This window comes from Phytophthora parasitica (genome assembly GCF_000247585.1).
Source record: "Phytophthora parasitica INRA-310 unplaced genomic scaffold supercont2.24, whole genome shotgun sequence".
NCBI classification, from domain to species: Eukaryota; Oomycota; class Peronosporomycetes; order Peronosporales; family Peronosporaceae; genus Phytophthora; species Phytophthora nicotianae.
In genome coordinates, this window is record NW_008649010.1 from 374048 (window position 1) to 394318 (window position 20271).

The 20271-nt window shown below is 47.8% G+C and overlaps 4 protein-coding genes across 4 annotated transcripts; 1 reads left to right on the plus strand and 3 right to left on the minus strand.

Annotated features, from left to right (window-relative positions):
* Window positions 1-1103: 1103 nt before the first annotated feature.
* Window positions 1104-3740, minus strand: PPTG_11347 (hypothetical protein; the record flags this gene model as incomplete). Its single annotated transcript, XM_008906644.1, has 2 exons — window positions 1104-3548; window positions 3646-3740. 2 exons carry the CDS (start codon window positions 3738-3740, stop codon window positions 1199-1201), a joined length of 2445 nt encoding a protein of 814 aa, XP_008904892.1. The 3' UTR covers window positions 1104-1198.
* Window positions 3741-12004: 8264 nt separating this feature from the next.
* Window positions 12005-15854, minus strand: PPTG_22826 (hypothetical protein; the record flags this gene model as incomplete). Its single annotated transcript, XM_008906645.1, has 9 exons — window positions 12005-12290; window positions 12349-12560; window positions 12640-12953; window positions 13015-13439; window positions 13552-14245; window positions 14438-14610; window positions 14668-14889; window positions 14968-15307; window positions 15380-15854. 9 exons carry the CDS (start codon window positions 15852-15854, stop codon window positions 12005-12007), a joined length of 3141 nt encoding a protein of 1046 aa, XP_008904893.1.
* An 836-nt stretch (window positions 15855-16690) lies between these two features.
* PPTG_22827 (hypothetical protein) lies at window positions 16691-16984 on the minus strand (the record flags this gene model as incomplete). Its single annotated transcript, XM_008906646.1, has 1 exon — window positions 16691-16984. The coding sequence occupies one exon, from the start codon at window positions 16982-16984 to the stop codon at window positions 16691-16693; it is 294 nt and encodes a 97-aa protein (XP_008904894.1).
* Window positions 16985-19169: 2185 nt separating this feature from the next.
* Window positions 19170-20222, plus strand: PPTG_11350 (hypothetical protein; the record flags this gene model as incomplete). The annotated part of the gene is made up of 4 exons (XM_008906647.1): window positions 19170-19252; window positions 19345-19377; window positions 19450-20126; window positions 20167-20222. The coding sequence occupies 4 exons, from the start codon at window positions 19170-19172 to the stop codon at window positions 20220-20222; spliced, it is 849 nt and encodes a 282-aa protein (XP_008904895.1).
* Window positions 20223-20271: the final 49 nt, after the last annotated feature.

The following is a 20271-nucleotide window of genomic DNA, read 5'->3' on the forward strand; positions in this document are numbered from 1 at the left end:
TAAGGACAGATCTGCAATAAGGACAGATCTGCAATTACTTAAAAGTATGAATTCACTCATCAACGCGATCTTCTCCACCACAACCTGCCTGGAGATAAGTCGTCGCTGGTATCAGGATACAAGTTCTTTCTGTTCTCAAGACCGAGATCGCTCGATACTGTGAGGTGGTTTCATCTGAGCCTGTTGCGGCCTCATCTGTAATTCAATCACCCGCCGCCGCCGTCGGAATGACGCACTGAGTCAGCGACCCACGCGTGATTACATGCTTTCGGTACTCGATAGTTTCGGTGTTCGTACTATATGAGGCTATCCAAGGGACGAATGGCGGACATTATGTGGACATTATGTTCACCATACTGTACGTACTGCAGCTTGGGGCAAGAGTGAAGTGGGGATTTTTGTATTTTACACGCGCATTCTATCGCTTGTCTGTGCCACTCCAAATCGCAGTAGCTGCGTGGTACAGCTGCTTAAACTGAGACTTTTTGCGAGGCGTGGGAAAGACATGAACGATTCAATAGCTATATAATGATTTTGAGCGGATGACACCGACGCAGGAGCGATGTGGGGACGAGTTCAATACGCTGGTCATGAGTTGGCTAAACACCTTTCAGAGCAAGATGGCCTGCCACTAGAGAAGGACACTTTCATTGTTCCGTGAAAATCATTGAATGTTGGAATGGATTAGCGGAATCCGCTCTTCACGCTTCGTTACGAGTACTGTACTTCGTGCGACGTGGTGGTGAGTGTAAGCAGAGCAGAAAGGAAATGGGAGACGCTCTGAACGAAGCGACCGCCAACGACAGGATATCGGAAGAGGATGGCGACAAGATCCCGAGGAAGGCATGAAAAACGCATAATAAACAAAAGGACATAAAGTCCAAGAAACGCAAAGCATTTCAGCTTAGGTGGAACCACACTCGGAGAAGGTTGCTAAGTGTGTTAATGCGGTGAATGTTTGCAGGCATGATGCTGCTGATGAAGATAAAACAGCAAAGATGCAGGAGAGAAACGCACATCTGGTGATGATACTAGCTGATGCAACATATTGTATAGGCAGGTAAATCGGATATACCCATTTATTTAGGCAAAACGAAGAGACCTCGTATGCACAATATTTTATTTATCTTTTTTACACGCACGATTTGTTACGCTCTTCACTGCAGCAACATGAACGCGTTCAAGTCTTCAGCTCACTTTATACCTTGTTATAACACAACTGGAACCTGCCATACTCACCCCAGGGAATAACGGGCGAATTATTCCTCGGCACACCTGAGGCTGGTTGGGAATGCCTTGCGGCAGCCTTTTCAACTGATTTACGCTTGGCACGCAGACTCATTTCTCCCACGTACGGAATTTCTTCTGCTGTGAATGTGCTCGGCCCTGTAGTCACCAGGATATCACCTCTGACAGCCAGCCGCCCATTTCTGTGGAACTCGATACATGAGCGCACATGGTAGGACGGAGTGCCTTCTTCCAGTGACCAGCGGAAGATCTCGAGGAAAATGACCAGTTGGCCCGGTGCCTCGACGCGCATTTCACCAAAGTAATCTCCTTGAGATCCTTCTCCGGCATACGACGAGATCCCGTTCGGAAACATACGAAACACGCGAGCTTTGCCGTCTAGCACCAGGTGCATACAATCCAAACGTCCAGCCAAACTTTGTGGCGCTCGGACACGAACAGACCTGCTTTCAATGTCAATCGCTAGCTCAAATCGGACGACTTGTGACATAAGCTCGACCAATGAGAACAGCGACACATCCGGCACTCTCGGATCAGCATTGATCTTGCGACCAGGAGAAGAACTAACCTCGTTGACATCCCACTGGACATCGTCCATGTCCAAGACCCATTGTCCATTCCAGCTGCGCTCGACAGCATTGCGAGGAGGGAAAGTCATCTTAAAAGTGGCGTTACGCTCGATAGATTGGGAAGGGCTGGCCGAGCTCATAGTGCTAATATACGTTTCTCGCATCTGAGCAACAAACATGTTCCATCCAGCGAAACTTTGGCCACTTAGGATGTGCCGCACTAACGGTCGACGGCTGTGGAAACATTCATGCGAATACACCGCTGCAATCACTTGTTCCGCCACGTTGGACAGGCTACGCAGTATAGAGGCCGCAACTACCTCAGTGTTTAGACGCTTCTCTAGTTCATGCAGAAACTGAATAAAACATGAACGGATCGCCTTCTTGTCCAATACAAGGGCGGCGTTGAGACAGAAAAACTCTCGTACCCAGCCAAGCGTCTCCCCAGAGAACAACCACAGCACCGTCTGGGAGGCCACTCGAAGTAAAGTCTCCAGCTCTAGCGGGAATATAGCGCCTCCAGCAGCTCGTAAATTCTCCTCTATGCGAGCGTGCTGAAGCAGTAGCCGCGAGAAACAATCCATCTTATTGGCTTTCTTCGCGTTCGACGTCGACGTGGTAACAGTAAGCATTTTGAGCTTGATCGAGTCCACAAGTTCACCCACAAACGGCGCATAAAGTCTTACAGGAGCCCAGCGGACGAAAGCGAAAACTAGAGCCATATTCTTGGATACCGCCACGGCGGGCGCATTGACGTGCTCCCAGAACAATTTATCTTCGAGCGGGTGTATCATTTCCTGACCACTTGGCCTTGTCGAAGGAATCCGACGCTGACGCTTGGCATCATCATCATCATCATACGAATTACCTCTTCGCGAGGAAATTCTCCCACTCCACGCTGTATTAATAACGCCATGTTCGCCAACGATTGGCATCACGCTCGCGTTATGCGCCGGCGAGTAAACACTTTGCTGGAGCATCTGATTCGACATGCCCATAGCCCGGAGAGTGCTGGGCGACGCACCTCCGACTTGAAGTCCAAGTGGCTCTCCCTTCACTTGTTGCAGAGTCTGTCCCTTGGCCAATTGCGCTGCAGCATGTGCTTGTGCAGCTTGCAATTGATCCAGTGGTGCTCGTCGGTACGAAATGACTGTAAACTCAGGCGACGATACCACATGCAGCACGCGATACAGCTGAGTGAACGCCTCTCGACTTGAAATGGTCGTGAAATTGTCGTCCATGTCCACGGCGACGCGTTCCATCACATACGCTTTCAACGTATGTTTCATGAGTCTCTGCGCCTTGTTAGCACCGCTTTCCCAGTCGTAGTACCATCTCGGAAACGCTTTACTATTCAGGTGAAAGACTAAAGGTTTCTCCTCATCGGACTCAGCCTCCGAGCCTCGGATCGTGACCACCAACCCCGAAGGGCGGTCCAACACCCCGGCGATCCATTGACCGTCAAGATTGGATTCCGTCTGCACGCCCTGCTGGATCTTGTCCACCTCGACGCATTCTCCGGGGCGGAGACTCACATCGTTAACGGCTTCGAATCGGGCAAAGACTGCCAGCACCTCACTGGGTGGAGGCTCATGTGGGGCAGTTCCAGCCGGACGTTCAGCTAGCTGAACTCTCACGCTCAATGACGATCCGCAATAACTTCGGTCGATATGCTCGGGACAGCAGTGCGGGAAACAGCGCAGGATCTTGAGCCCCTTGGTGCGATTGCTCCTGTTACAAGTTGAAGTGATCAAATTAAGCAAAAAAGATAATATAGGGATAGGTGAGAATCGCGTTTGGACAGCGCAATGCGATTTCAAGACCGCACCTCTTGTACTCAGAGTGGAAGAGTTGCTCATGGGCGCACTCAAGGCGGAAGTAGCTGCAGGCGGTCACACGTAGCGGTAGTGATGGCCCCAACATGTCGCCCTAGTGTCCTGTCCTGCTATTGGTCTCTCGGCGTGTCTGGCTACTGAGGAAGACGAAGGGTCCCTTGAGGTTGCCAGATAGGAGCCGCGTTGCGTGAACAAGGGATTGGAAGACGAGCGTAGACAAAACACGATTTGAATGACGGATTGCGTACCGTACACTTTTGAAAAAGGATTTTGACGAGTATATATTGTACGAGTTTATCAGAAATAATTGCAGCAGTTCGATGTTCTACGAATGTCAGGGCTAATAAGAAGCCAGAGGTTATATTATCTAACTTTGCTTGCTTCAATCAAGCGACATTTTTTTTTCGGACTTGACCAAATTCAGAAACATACTCGCAATGCTGGCCACATTTCAAATCTGGTTGTGAGTCTCGGTTCTTCCCACGTACAAGTGGTATCTTCTGGGCTGCAGCGAACTGAATCCGTCGGGACCCTGTGAGATGGCACCGCAGAGGACGGGACGCTGTCATCAAAACTGGAGGCGTTGGTTAAACATCGTACAGTATTTCGGCATTCGCGTTGGATACAAAGGTTAATCATGCAAGACCAATTTTGCTGAGACTAAACGAGGGCAAATTAGCTCCACAGACACACTATTTAAACACTACAGGTAACAATCATTGTACCAGCCCCTGTGAAAATAAGCTAAATCGCTATAGCTTACCTGGTCGAGAAAGACTGTTGTTTATCTCATCTTTCAGGACAATACTAGTATAAAGGCGAAATTTGCCACGACGTACATTTGCTTTATCAACTAGTCTGTCAGTACTTTACAAACTAAAATAATACTTTACTCATTTTCCCGCAGTTTTACTGCTATAAAAAAAAGCTAAATGAATTTGCGTGACTACTGAAAACTGCAAACGATACTGCATGCTCAGCGCCAGAAACAGGTTTATGCATATAACATCGTGTAATATGTACTTATAGTAAAAAATTCAGCTAGAATTAACGCGTGAACAGCACCAAAACATTAATTCTGAGAGTGGCTATTTGCTTGTATCGCCGACAAACTGATCTGTATGGAAGACAAATGCTCTAGTTGCCCGTGTGCTACTCTTAATTTATATATTATAGCACTTTTCAAGTATGTTCTCGGACACTTCTTACTTTATATCGATTTGGCCTGGATTTAACTTAACTATTTCTCCTCAAACCATATGCCTTCTACGAAAGGATGGACGATGGCATGCGAGCGCTTTTACGCAACGACGAGTGATATTACAACATCCAGGAAAACTGGTGTATCGGCCTGGAATATAATGCCTGCAAGCAGAACTTATCGGAAGCGTGTACATGTGCATTATTCGCGACAATTGAGATTATATATTCTAAATTGAATGCCCCATTCAGCTCCGCCGACTTTAAAGTTTTCGCGCTACAACACACCGGAATTGATGCGTTTAAAAAGCTTACTCGCGTTCTGACCAAAACTGCAGTTTTGGCATTTTAGGTATATTGTCTGGCTGTGTATATAGTTGTATCTTACAGGTGTAATGCATTTATCCATTGCCAATGTACATTCTGTGAGGACGGTAATATTATCATAAATGGTCCGTCATTAACACGAACGCTGCGACAATCCTGAGACTGGTAGCGATGAGAGATTTTAATTGAAAGCATTTACCATCAAGATGTAGTACACTTTCTGATTAAATTTAGCGCCTAATTACTGAAACATACAGTAGCCTCCCTCGTTAGCCGCGCCCTCCTTCTCTACCTTCTCGTATCCTATTGTAATTGTTAAATTTGTATTCTAATCCTTATATATGTTACTATAATGTTCAACAAGCCCCTCGCACTACATGATCTTAAGTAAATAAACAAGCCGGGTAGTTTCTAATGCCCCAGTCTACATAGTATCTAGATTTTAAATACGGCCGAATTACTCAACGCGAGTCCATGAGCCGATAAGCATGTCGTTCGATTTTATGCTTCAGTTGGTTGGTATTTGCAGTGTACACACTTACTACGAGAAAATTCGCCTGGAAACACGATGCATTCTACTCCTGCTGAGCACTAAATTAGTTTGTTTCCAACTTTGCGTACACCACTGTGGAATGCATTGCGTGCTGCTGATGTATCCATTGAGGCTGCGTCTACAATGGCGACATGGATTACCATATCGGGTCATCAAACGGGGTCGCTGTGCCCCACTACGGGGCGCCGATGGGTTGTATCAGACAATTTCTATACGAGGCACGCATTCGCTCAGGCACTATTCAAATTTACCGATGGTGAAATACACTTGCTTGGAATTGCGTGAATCAATCTAGTGGATAAATGGAACAAGCCGGCCGTGAAAGGTCCTATTGAACGGGTGAGTGCTAGTGTTCGTGGCAGCTGGGGGTTGGTAGCGGCGTAAATCCGGAAATGGGTTGAAAGGAAACGCAAAAGGCTCTCCAAAGCAGTCAGCGTGGGTTGTAAGGCGAATAGTATTCCATACAAGTCACCGATTGTTCAGGCAGAGAAAGCACGATTGGTCATGTATAAGACCATAAAGGCTGTAATTTTACTGCAACGATTGAAGGCGACGCTGTCATCGTTGTCACTCCCGTCAACTTCAACCCCAACGATAATTGCAGCATACAATCTGTATATGAACGCGGTTGATCGTGTTGATCAACCGTACTGTACAGATCCCATTCGGCGTCGGAAGAAGCAGTTGAGCATGACTACGATGACATGGCTGATAGATTTCGCAGTTATAAACGCACACTCGCTGTTAAATGCCATATGTCCTGCGGCAGGAAAAAGCCTTGGGCTGCGCGACTATAATCGCCGAATAGCAGTTGTATTGACCAGCAATGAGTGGCAAAACAAAAGCAGACGTGAATTGTGTCAAATAAATCAAACTCGAGAAATACCGGGTGATATTGTTGGTATCGACATCTCACTTCACATGATCACGCCGAATTCTACCGAGCACAACAGCAGTGGCAAGCTACTCTGTCACTTATGTTGCCTGCAAATAAACAAGTCACGGTACGGCTGTTTAAAGCGTGAGCCAGGCTTTCACGTCGAATGTTTCGCTGCTCTTCATAATCAAGCTGTCCTCAGTAGCTCGCCTCAACTGCGAGGAGGGTTGGAGGCGAAATGCAGGACGTTAACAAATCAACCTGTCGCCTGTACATATAAGAAAAAGAATAGGGCAATCACACTAGTGGAGCAGCTAAGTCTCCCTGACAACTAATACATCCTCGCGCACGACAGCTATGCCTGACGCGTAGCCCCGAATCCTCGAGCGGCGAAGTATCTTCTTGGACCTACTGACTCAGAGAGAGTATTTCTGTCGTTATCTTCCTATCTGGGTTGCGCTATACACCACCCCCTGGGTGGAAATTGTTTTTCACCGACTTGGCCACCTCTGACATCATCGGGTTGGAGTGTTTTCACCCCTGTTTGTCTGGCTGGCTTTTGTTGGAAATCTCAATTTGTGCAAAAGACATCGGACACGTATCTAACCAAAATCGAAGGCTACTGAAAGGAGAATGTAGAGGAAACTGTTCCAGTGTCTTAGCGCTCGCGGGCAGCCTGTAAGAGCTATCTCGCGTGGGTATCGCGACAAAGAAAGCTAACGTCCTCGTCGTTTCTGGAGAAGGTTGGTAGTACCACTGCGCATAACATGATGACGCAGCTACGCGCACGAGTCAACGAGGTCCACACAGCTGATCGCTCCATTTGGCTTCTCAACTATGTGCTTATGAGAAAAGACTTCATTACGTGCCTCTGTCCTCATTAGCCGCATAGTTTGGTCTGTGCTCTTCTAGTGTCTTGTAATTCATGGCTATTTTCACTGGCGTCGCCAGTACTACTGTAGAGGACGAGGTTCAACACAATCCGCTGCATCATTTCCAAGCTATTCAGACCGCTCAGAAAAGGTTATTGTGACGAGCCCCGGATGCTCTATCGGATTGACGACGTGAGAAGAAATTATGTGTTCTCCTGCTCAAGTTTATTTTCTTAGTTTAGGTTTGGAAACCCACAATATCTAGCAATTGATTTCTACTTTTAAAAGCCTAAAAACTCACAAGGTGGACAGAAGCGTGCTCGAGTTTATCCCGCCTGACATAACGGGCGTGGTGCAACATATGGGCGTATCCGTCGTGCAAGCACTTAAAAAAACGATGCCGCGAGCTTTATGTGGCTCACCACATCGACAATGGTTTCTCTCCGGATCCCGCGGCCAGCCGCGATCTCATTACGCGTTGTTCAAGCTTGGATAAAGTACCCCCTTAAACAACTCAGAGGAGTTTATTCGAGCGGGTATTGTTCCGTTTGGGCCTCGAAAGAGCAATGGCCATTTTGGTGTAGCTAAACCTACTCCATAAACTTCATTTTCCTTCTTTTCAAATTTGTTGTTATTTTTGTTATTTGATTATTTACCAAAGCCCAGTTTGAAGAAGGTAGATGGAAGTCGGTCGGAAGAAGGGGGTGAAAACGGAAGAATTTCATTGTCTATTGAACGTTTACGTCTGTTTGCAAGAAATATAGATGTTTCAAGAAATATGTTAGATCCGGTAAGTTCCGCTGTACCGACATCAAGATACATAGAATAAAATGAATTCTGAGTCCGAATCTGATGTACTTCTATGCCTATTTGAAGTCCTTCCCCTTCATTCAGACTATTCAAGTGACCACTATTTATTGGAACGCTTTACTAGCTGGTTAGCAGATGTTAAAGGGGTGGATGATTTAATGTGAAAAATCCGGAGCTGGTGGAAACATAACAGATGGCTGAATTTGATCAATATCTGAAAGCACATGTTGTACTCGAAATGATGTTTCTTTTTCGGTGAGCAGGTTTCACGGGGATTAAGTATTATCTCCCGTGGACCGAAGTCATTCGCCGAGAAAGTAGCTCATTTCTCGAGTTGCAGCATTCTCACCAAGCCCTCATACAAGACACAGTCTATCTACGCGGATGTCGCGTCGAGCGTCATCTGCGTTAAGTACTTGAGATCCATCAACACAGATGCCGTGGTATGGTGCTCGTACCAACAACAAGTGCGTCAACATGTTGAAGATATAATAACTCGGGTGAGCGACGAGAGCAAGAATTAAGATTTTTCGGACAACCTCGCTCCACGACAATGACAAGTCGACAGACGCTCCATACTTCGATGATTTTCGCGACGTTGGAGGTTCATCAGGCATTACGAGATGACGATTTTAACGTTGCAAAAATTCAATGAGCTTGGGTTGTCGGTACGCTCTCAAACAATAACGTTGGGAGAAATGACGATCCAACATCAGCGGGAACGATGTCTTCTTCATATCGCTTGTCACGTTGCATGCCGGCGGAACGTAGAAATAATCTTTGTAACAACTTCGGACTTCTCACGTCTACGTTTACCGGTACTGTTACGAAGTTCATCCGCCCTTTTTCACGTTTCACACTAAGGGATACTCCGTCCCAACCACTGCCACATATCGATCACTTCTAACACTCTGTTGTAGCACTGCACAGCGCGAGCTTGTGCAGGAGCACGAAATCTAGGAAATATGGACCTCATAGCAGGCTTCCCGACGCCCCGCGATATCTCCCGTTTGACTTTCAGCTTTTGTGCAATGTTGCGCAAGGGAGGGGGGCAACCCCCGATGTGGCATATCGGAGATACACCATCTCGCTGCTGATTGAAAGGTACCACTCCAGCAAAATGTCTAAACGTCAAAAAGCCTTAACCACTACCACAACCATGGTGCAAGCGATGCCTACTGCCTGCATACCAGCATATTAGCTTATGCAAATGCTGCGAAATCATTGCTAAGCTAAAACAAAATACATGACTTACGTTTGTTAAGATGCCAGATCAATTCGCTCATATCGCAACCGTTCCAACTTCCCAAAACGTTCCGACAGTTGGGATGTCTGGAAAAAGATTGCCCAGTATCGGTAGATACGAATCCACCACAGATGGGTTAGGTGTAGGGAGACGAGGTTTAAAGTTCTGAGATTTTACGTTTCTAGTCAGCTTTTATGAGGAGCTCGTGGTGACCACCGTTTGAGTCCTAAAGGCCTGTAGGCCGAGAAAATCGACTTTTCGATTGAAGTGAATAATGAGCTCAGAGCAGTGCACACCTCCAGAGGGAAATTCATGAATGAGGCCCTGATCCAGGTGAGGGGTCCACTATTTGGAGCTTTTAGTTTCTGAAAAACGACCTGTACCAGCCACAATAGCGACATCTCAGTCCAGAGCCAGTCGTCTTTAAACTCAGTGAGATTTTAGCTCCAGCCAATAAGAGACAGCCGTGAGTTTAACGGTCGACCAAGGAAGCCACGCGACCTCAGTCTTCTTTTTTGTTTAAGCCAAATCCAGCAGACCTCACGACCAACCCCCCCCCCCTCCACCACCATCCTACCCATTCTGGCGGCGTAGCTCAATGGCTGAGTGGAGGTCATAATGTACTGAGGAGCGGGGCCAATACCCGTCGTCGTCACTAAATTCGGAGGGAGGACATCAATATTAGAGTTGGCGTTAATGCAGCGGCTTTCAAGTGTGAGGCAGTTTGGCATGGAGTGCATTGGTATACGCGCGTGAGTGTGTTGTAAGCATGGAAGAGTATTTTGGAGTGTGTTAGATGCGGTCTCTGTGCGTGTTGATGCTAGGTAGTGTAGTATAGTACTACAGAGGAGCTTGGACTTGGATACCAATTGAGGTATTCTAACTGTGTAATACATGCATTCCAAATACGAACGGCACTTCTAACCTGGTGATGTTAATGTGCTAGATGCATTATAATGTCCTTTCGCATCATGCTGGGGCTACGTCGTGCAGACCTTGAAGCTGTGCATTGCCTTGTAGACAATGCGTACACTGTGCGTTTCATAAAATAGAGCACAAATATGCCGCAATCATCCGATTTCTTCTGCGTCGGTCTTGTATGAATGCCTCTCACGACATAATCAGGCATGGCTTTGTCTGGAAACTTCTTTTGAAGCTTTTCGTAAAAATATCCGCTCAATACTTTCTTGACTGCTTCAATCTTGGTAATTCCCAAAACGTCCACATGTACAATACACCTCCTTAGATTTTCTGTTGTAAGGCATAATTGCAAAGGTTTAGTGCAGTTCCATACATATAGGGACAACCACGCGGTCGTATTTTTTCTTACGGCAAAAGTTGCACTAGCTCCACAACAGTTTCTGTGGGCGACGTTAACGTTGCGTTTAGCCAGCTTGAACTCATTGTCAATGTAGCCAAAAATGGTTGAGTCCATGACGAACGTTCTTCCACACGACAGAAGAAGTGTTCGTATGCACTATGTCATGACTGTATTATTTAGCCAGTTATCGCCTTGAACTGTCGCGATATCGGTGTGTTTTATGATCACTCCGGTGCTCGGTTTTCCAATAACGTAGCATGGCATGTGTGTTTCCTGCTCGGTATCAGACGGAGATATATCTCATTCTTCTCCGAAGTCGTACCCAATACCCCCATTATCACATTCATCATTATCCAGAGAAATAATCTCGGGTAAATTGCTCTTTTTTTTCGGCCAAACTCGCCACCGCCTCCTTGGTTTTTTTTTTTTTAGCCAAACTGGACATCGGCGACGCGGGCTGCTCTCTTTCCCTCTTTTTCGTGTTGGAGAAAAACGAAATGAGGCTATTTAGTTCGTGGCGCTTGATGAATCTGGTCGCCCGTGAGCTTTTCGCCGCGGGATCACGCTCAGAAAACCCCGAAATAGTCACAGCAGCATCGGCAATAACGTCGCTCCGGTAGACTTCCTCGCCGTCTGTCACTTTCTGCTTGATACGCTCAACAATAAAAAAAAATCGTATGGAAGTGTTGGCGCGGCCACACCAGGGGTTTAATGCGCTTTAACCCACCAACGACCAAATCAATTTTCGCACTTTACAGAAAAATCAATCATGTTGTAGGATACAACATGTTAATGCCGGAATATACTTAAAGTTTGTATGATCTCAGATAAGTACGAGTACTTTTTCTGAAAAACGCGACATGCCAACTTCACCGTAACTCCGACATACAACGTCGCCTGCGGCTTAATATAGTATCCTACAACGTGTGGAACATAAAGTAGACATCATGCTACTGTTGCTGCTGACCTTTTTATCAAGAAAAAAGCCACGACCTCTTCCATGTAATCAAGCGGCAAGCAATCGTTGTGAACGCAACAAAACCTACTAAAATAACGACAGTCTACTGGCTAAACACATTGTATTGTGTTAGACTACTTTCCCGCATCAAAAGGTGACAACTCTGCTTCACCGATGCCCTCGTCACATCACTCTTTATTCTCCTCTTCATTATTGTCCTCGCCCTCAGCACTGCCCTCGCCTTCCGCGTCGTCTTCACCCTCAGCTGTGTCTTCCTCGTCAGCGGCCTCACCCCCTGCTCGTCTGCGCCGTTTTCGTTTTCCGAGTCCTGCACCAGCCTCGCGGTTCTGGATATCACGGCCGCACCGCGGACGAGGTCGCTCAGCACCATTCTTCCATTGGTGGTGCCATATTTGGTGGCAAGTAAGCGTATTGTTCTTCCAATGGGGCCACACCTTATTACACAAGTACGTTCTGAATAGTGAATCACGTTGTTAGTAAAATGCCAATACTGTCGTTCAAAGTATCATACCTTGTTTTCTCAGATGGACTGCAGCCAGGGCAATAGTACTTGGTTGCGCGGCGCTCACCGATACTGCGCTTACGGTTGGAGCATACCTTGCACTGCCGTTGTCTGCGTTTGCGCTGCCCGTTGATCTCTTGGTAGTCTGGATTTTCGCGCGGCACATGATCTGCTGGAAGTGCACTAAGAATCTCACCTGACCCTCCCACTTGTGGCTGGCGCTGTATACACACAAGTAAACATGTTGTAGGTGAACACGTTGTATACATGTCGTATAAGAACATGTTGTATCCATCGTACCTCAGCAAAGTCTTCTTCAGTGAGATCAAGCATCTGCGCTTGAAGTTGCGTCAGGAACTCGGCATGCGTAAGTGACTTACCATTGCGACTCTTCTGTGCCTCGCGGTAGACTATGTACGCGTTCACGATCGCTACGTCCACCAATCCCAAGAATATAGCCTTGTCATACTTCTTGCACTTCGTCTGTTGCTGAAGCGAGTAGCGCTGAAGCCGCAGCTGGTCATGTACGTCGACCACGCCCATCCAGCGATGATAATCTCGCATCATTGAAGGGCAAGGGATCTCAGAGCGCACACCACCTGACTTCCAACGGTCTGAATAGACAGCACAAATATTAGCATGATCTCTATGACAGATAAAACTAGCAGTACTTACAGCAGCTCTCCATTGCACGACTCCCTCCAGTTCCAAGAAGCAGAACTGGCCGGCGGTCCCACCACACTAGGCTAGTCATCAGCGGACAATTTTTGGCCACGGCCATGCGGGTAGTTCCATGGTCAATCTTTTTCGGACGTTTACCACTCTTCACTGCGATGTCTTGACAGAAGCCCTGACGGTCGTCTTGAATTGTACCCACGCAGTAAACTTGCCTTTTCAACAACTGGTAGGCTAGCTGCACCGACGTATAGAATCGATCCATCGCATCGAGATAGAATACACCGTCTTTTTGAGGGGGAAGCACCGCTTCCAAATTCCTCATCACTGCTGCAGGCCCTGTATTTAGGTCGACGGACTGCACAGATGGAGGTATGTTTCCAATCTCGTCAATGTGCTGCTCGGCACCACAATAGATCTCGAGCCTATTCCAGATACAACAACATAACATGTTGCCGGATACAGCATATTAGTATACAACATGTTGACATGGACCAAAAACAAGGGCTCAGCAAGCCTATAAGATCACCTGCTTACCTCAAGCAATAGGACGACTTCGCGCAGCACGTCATGAACTTCTTCGTGCCCCAACGGTGAGGTTTGTTGGCAACAAACTGGCGTGTAGGATTGTGGCGGTTTGGCAGCGGAATCATGGCTTCATCAAACGAAAGAACCGGAGGTGTTGTGTAACCATTTCCAAAACTCGTTTGAAGGGTATCCACAACGGAGCGCACCTTCCACGCTCTATCCGTTCCTGCACGAGCGTCGCCATTGTTTGTGAAGTGTAGATTGGACAGGATGTAGGTGAAGCGATTACGCCTCATGAACTTCCCAAAAGTACCAGCGGCCACCGCACCAATCGACGTTGTAGACCAGTGATCGTAGAAGTGTCGCCGCTGGGGGTTGGTCATGCGGGCAATGAGAAGCCCCAACAGTACCACGATTTCATGAGCTTTGATGTCTGCATGTTTCGCCTCACGCTCCATGAAATCCTCTTTCGTCTTTTTTCCAGGCACCTTTTGTTTTGCGTACATTTTGTCCACTCGAGCCACCAGATTTTGTTCATGATAAACAGTAGACTCTTCAGCTATTTTCTTCCACAATTCCCTCGGCATAAAATAGAGAAACAGGTCCAACGGGGAGTCAGCAAAACGTATCACTTCTGGAGAAGGGCCGGACGGTCCGTAGTATAATCCAGGGTAACTTTGGTCGGACGGAAACTTTTGCGGATCTGAAATACAACACACAGCATCGTAGCATTAGTACGTATCACTCATAATGCATAGATAGCAAACGTACCCAGTTCCCAGCAGTCCTTCGCATTCTAGCTAAGGAGGGTTTGTCTTTTGCAAAGTCCAGATATTCCTCAGAGTCCAGCACTGGCCAGTCACAAACTACGTCATCGTCGTCACTTCCAGTTCACCTCCCACCGCAACCACCTCCTCTTCCTCCGCTGCGCTATCCATCGTCTCTGCAATGTCCGGTATCTCAGCAGGGACTTGTGGGTCGACGGGTACATCTTCTTCATCCACAAAAACCAACTCCTCATCTTCATCTTCACAATCGGAATCTAAAGCACCTAAATTCAATCCAGAACTGCATACAACATTAGTAAGATGTTGTATCTGATAGCATAAGACATGTTGTACGTACTCTGATGATTCAGCAGGTTGAGGCAATGGAGGGCCATCATGCGCTGTAGACGGCGCACTCCGTGGTAGCGGGTCTGCTATTCTTGCCGTTGGCTGTGGTCTGCTAGTCTCGCCGTGGGTGGTGGTACGTAGTAAAAGACTTGCAGGTGTAGCCAGGTCGGAGTTCGTCCCCGAAGTAGCTGGTGTGACAGCACGCTCAGCTCGGCGGCTATCCGAGCTCGAACTGCAATATAAAACATAATAATAACTTGTGAGTCCCCACAGAGCAGAAACATGTTGTAGGTAAACATGTTGTACATACCATTCCTCACTGTCATTCGTTGCTCTGTGTGGTGATCCCCAGCGTTTTGGTGAGTTCGATCCCATTGCCGTTGCTGTCTTTCGCCTCTTGTTCTTCCCTTCCAAGCGCTTACGAGCTGCAGACTTTGCTTCCTTCCCAGCACGTTGCTGCTCTGTGGCTTTGTCTTGCGCCGCTTTTACCTTGGCCGCCTTTGCAGCAGCAACTGCGGCTTCTCTTACTTCTTTTGCTAGCGTACGTGCGCTCTTCTTCCTCGGTTTCTTCGCAGCTGCTGTGGCCTTACTTGCCTCCTTCGTTGCGACTGTGGATTTCTTTCGCGAAGCTTTCGAAGTCTTTGCCTGGCCTAAACAAAAGGAAGCATTAGCACAGTGAGCCACCACAGTTCAAAAACATGTTGTATGTCATCATGTTGTACCTCGTGTAGCATCATTTCCGCTTTCGGCCTCGGACCCTTTTTGTAACTCAGCATAGAAGCCAGCGCTGCCGTAGCCCTCGTCTTCGCATTCATCATCGTCTCCTTCTTCGTCGTCTTCGTAGTCTTCATCATCGTCTGACGGCTCATCCACTAGTTTCTTCCTCGGGCCAAGTCGCTTCTTGCCAGACCCAGCCACTGTCTTTGCGGCTACTGCACGACGGGTCATCAATGCAGAGTGCATGTTGGCACGCATATACGATGCGTCTTTTCCAGTTGGTGGGACCCAAGCGCGTGGTTGTCTGCCCTGCTGTGAAGTCTGTTTGCGCGCAGACGAGAAGTCAGCGTCCGTCGGGCGCTGGCCGTTCAGATACTGCTGGTGCTCCTTCAAAATTCGCAAGCGGTCGCCATCGTGCACTCGACTAAGTTGCTCCAGGAATGCTTGTTTCTCAGCTCGCGTTTCATGGCGCGACGTCATTCCAACTTCCCTCTCGCTCCGCAAATTCTTGACTGAAAGTGTGTTCTTCTCCGCCACTCAAATTTATCCTCATAGACAGGGCATTGATGAGTGGATTCCGTCGCCCGTTTTATTCAGATACATTCTCTTTTTTGAACAAATTGAACCTAACCCTGTGCATCGAACTTTTTATGAGGGATGTGCTTATACTTGGTTTTACTATATGTTCGCTATTTTTCGAGCCAATCCCTATACAAACATGTTGTACGTACAACATGAATTCATGTTTTATACAACCTTGGTCATTGGTGGGTTAACGATGGGTCGGCCGCAGACGAGAAAAAGTGTTCTTTGGTCGACATCCAGCCGAGCAAGATTGTGCGCTGTATACCAAGCTGTCGGGACCCTTCCGTGGCGTCCCAGTCTTCTTCCTCACATTTTAGCAGAACCTCAATCTTCAGTGCGTTGGTATGCTGTGTAGAGTCCGCCATCTCGTCCAATTTTGAAATGGCGTATTTCGGGCAAACTCAACAGAAGGCGAAGCTTAATTGGCTAAACTGTATCATTAGCTATCAACAAATCTGTGGCCTCAAATTTTGCCACCCCTTCATTCTGCATTTGGAAGGCCGCCGAATAAACCGGGCCCCTGCGTAAAAAATATTCAGTATCCTCGACCTTTCAGCTATTCTTTGCTTCTTTAAATTTCGGCTATATTCGACGGAAGGGTGTTTCGGGTATATTCGACTGTTAGTATTTGGGATATACTCGACTGTCAGCTGTTTCGGGTATACTCAACTTTGAGGTATTTCGGCTATATTCCACAGTCGGAGCTTTCGCGTTTACTATACATCCGGTATTCACGGTTGTCCAGCTAAAGCTAACATGTCCTGGGTTTCTGCAGGAGCTGGGTCTTGAATCCGTCCAATTGCGAGAAGTTGTTTATAGGCAGCGATTCGTTTGTCGACCCCCCCCCATTTATGTAGAGGTCGCAGCTCACGCAAGACACTACCGGCACCCTTGGCCTTAATATCTTTCGACTTTAAGTACTCAAGTGTGGCATTTTCAGCACGGCGACCGGCGTCAAGGACCTGATCCTTATAATCATCCGCCTTGGCATCGAGCACAAAGCCTTCGTCGAGAGAGATCTTCATGTAGGCAACGACATGGCGAGACTCGGACTTCTTGTGGCAATCACTCGAGCCCCACCCGCGCGGTACCCGTGCGTACCATTCGTGCCGCGCGGCGAAAGGTTGGTTACTTGCTTTTTCTACGCTTTGGGTTTGGGCTCTTGATCTGGTGTGATTTGTACTTGCTCATCTTCAGTAAGTTCTTGGTAGGTTTAAATAGCGCAGATTCGACGATAGTCAACCGCGCAGCAAGTGCCTTGTTCGACGGGATGAGCTGTTGAATGACAGAGAGAAGATGATCCATTGCTAGACAAGAGTGCTGCTTCTCTTCTTTCTCTTGAGCGGGTTGCACCGCTTCTTGGTTCAGAGCCACCGACCATGCGACCATGTCAGCAAGCGGAATATCAGCCGCACTTAAACTATCTTCAATGCGCGTGATGATTGGGGCCATTGGCGCTAGATCCTTCATCTGCGGATAGTAACGGATGAGGTATGCAGTGAGGACGCTGAGGACCTTGGTGCTTACCTTGAGCCGTCGTTGCTTTAGACCAGTACAGACACTGAACAGAAACACCTGCAGAAGCCCAAGCCGCTCCCGACTTGCATGATCCATCGCCGCGATATCAAGAATCGTGGGCGATTCGTCTGTCCCCCCCCCCATCCACTCAAGACACGAGCAACCTTCCTGTCTTCGCGTGCCGTATGGTTATGTAAGCGAAAGCTTTGCTGGTCTTCGTCATATCCCACACACCGCGGTCGAAGATCCACTGAGGAGCTAGTCGGTCGTCGCCGTTTGCATGCTGGGTTCCTCCGCGTCTAAAAGAATGCGACGTCAATGCAGAGCTAGCGCCAGCAGGTTCAGCTACATGCTTGAGCATCCGGTTCAAGGACTGTACGCCATCTTTTCCGCGCTTGGTACGTGCCTTGATCTTTGTTGGTTCTTGGCTGTCTGCGTTTGTAGATGACGGTACGGTCTCGGTAGCGTGGCAGGGTGCGACACACGATGCAGAAGTGGTCTTCACTACAATGACTGGGATCCTCGTTGGCACCACGCCAACTTGGAGGGACGTTGGATCAGCGGCGAGAGCATCGTGCAGTGGGGCACCTTCGTCGAGGTTTATAGTCTCTCTGGTAATCATCTCGGGCAACTGATCGAGCAGTGCCACGCACGGGGCGTCTTGCGTTGCCAACGCCACAGCAAGAGTGTGCAAGGAACACGTAAAGAAATCGTTCTTGTCCGGAATCAAGGTGAGTCCCTGCTCTTCGGAGGTTTTGACACATAGAAGGTACCATCCGCAGATACTGACACGTGTTGTTTTTGAATGTATCCCAAGTCGGAAGATCTGCCACATCGGGCACGCTAGCGCAGCGTCTTGGTAGTCACCATGCACACGTGCCGTGCTGTATACATAACGGATTAGAGACTGTAAATCCACCTTAGTACAAGGAGGAGCCTTACTAATCAAGCCACCTTTTTCTCTTTTCACGCAATGTTTGTCTAGCGTTTTGCCTTGCTTGAGCAGTATCAATTTAGTAGGCACACGTAAGTGTGGGTACTTATCAAATAGCCACAGCTTCACATTTCTATGGTATGAAGTCGCCGTATTACGTGCAACCTCACCTTTCTTACCGTTCGTGGCGAGATTGAAGCCGAAGCAATCCATCGTCGCAGCTAACCGTTTTGCCGGAGGAGGCGGATGCTAGCGTGGACAAAGTCCATGCTAACATCCTCCTCCTCCGGCATCCGCTTGAATGCGGCAATCATAGTGGTGCGCGCCTTCTTCGTGTTAGTAGGCACGAAAGCGGCTAGACTCATCAGATCCCTCTGCCTTTCTTAGCTGCTTGAACGACTATTGGAAAGGCATATACATATTTCGTCGCTGGTTCCGACAAATATTTGTCGGAATGTGCCGAAACCTTAAATCCTACCTAATAAATATAATTGGTCAAAACAGATACCTCCAGGTATATCATTAATAATATTCCACATAACATAACTATCAAACAATCTTTTGTCGGAAAGACGTGTATATTCATCCATATCCGCATTTATGTGTTTTTAATTTCCCTCCATTATGTTTTGCTCTGAGCCAGTTAAACTTTTCTTTAAAAATATTCACGTAGCCAAAGGTTCTAAAATGTTTTAAAACATGTTTAAAATCATGTAGCCAAGTGGACAAAAGAAAAGCCTGCGGGACGATCCGAGACAATGGATGAGCTCTCTGTGGCGTCCGCCGCCTTCTTTCGTCTCGAGTGCAGTCACGATGAGCTCTTCCAGCCCGAATACAAGCGGTAGGGCCACTCCATATCCCTTAGTATGCGCTTAAAATGAGCAACTTATAGCGCACCCGGTCTGACTGGTGTATTGTGTCTGCTCGACACAGGAGCAACCGCACCAAAGGTCTCAAGATCCTGCGGTACGGAATTTGCTGGTCCTGACAATTGAGGCTCTAAAGCTCATCCGATTTGCCCTTTGTTGACCATGTTAGCTGCTTTCCACACTGCTGCCCAGCCCACATCGATCGCAGCTATTGCGGCTCATCACTGAGTGTCCGTGTGGAGCTGGAGACTCCAAAACAAAATGCCGAAGTCACGACTTCGTCTCTTAGTGAGTCTGTAGTCCTATTTGCTCGCTTCGAGGCTCTCAATGATGTAAGTCTCAAGCCAGGAGAATATGTCGAAGTGGACAGGATGGAGACGGCCACCCAGTCAGAGCGCAACCCAGATGCCCAGTGGATACCTGGTGTACTGGACAGTCCGTCTAAAATGATCACTCCTATCCATACACCGGGTACGCCCAAGGAAGAGCAGAAATCTATGGTATACCATCTGAACACGAAGACAAACATTCGCTGGTATTACGACTGGGAGAGTGGCGCCAACAAGGCGCAGCGACTCATGAAACATGTGTTGAAGGCCTACATTGCAGAGCGATTCGCTCAAGACAAGAACGACAAGATCGTAGCTTTCAACAGCCCCCAAGCGCACAAACAACTCTATCGTATAATGCACGTCGTGACGTCGCCCGAGTTCACAGTCATTTCGTACCGTCGAGCAGCACCCGAGAACCAAGCAACGCTGCTGTCTTCACATGATACCCCTCCGTATTTGATGCAAGAGAATGTTCTGCCAGAGAACACAAACGTTGGTCTAAGGTTTCCCAAAGGTACCGATGAGAGTGGTCACTCTCACTCACCTACGAAAAGACCACATCTACACCCTCCGATGGAGGCACCAGTGTACCGTGAAGAGTACAAGTTGAAGCGCCAGCAAACGTCAACATCCAATTCTTTTCCGGCTTTCGATCTACT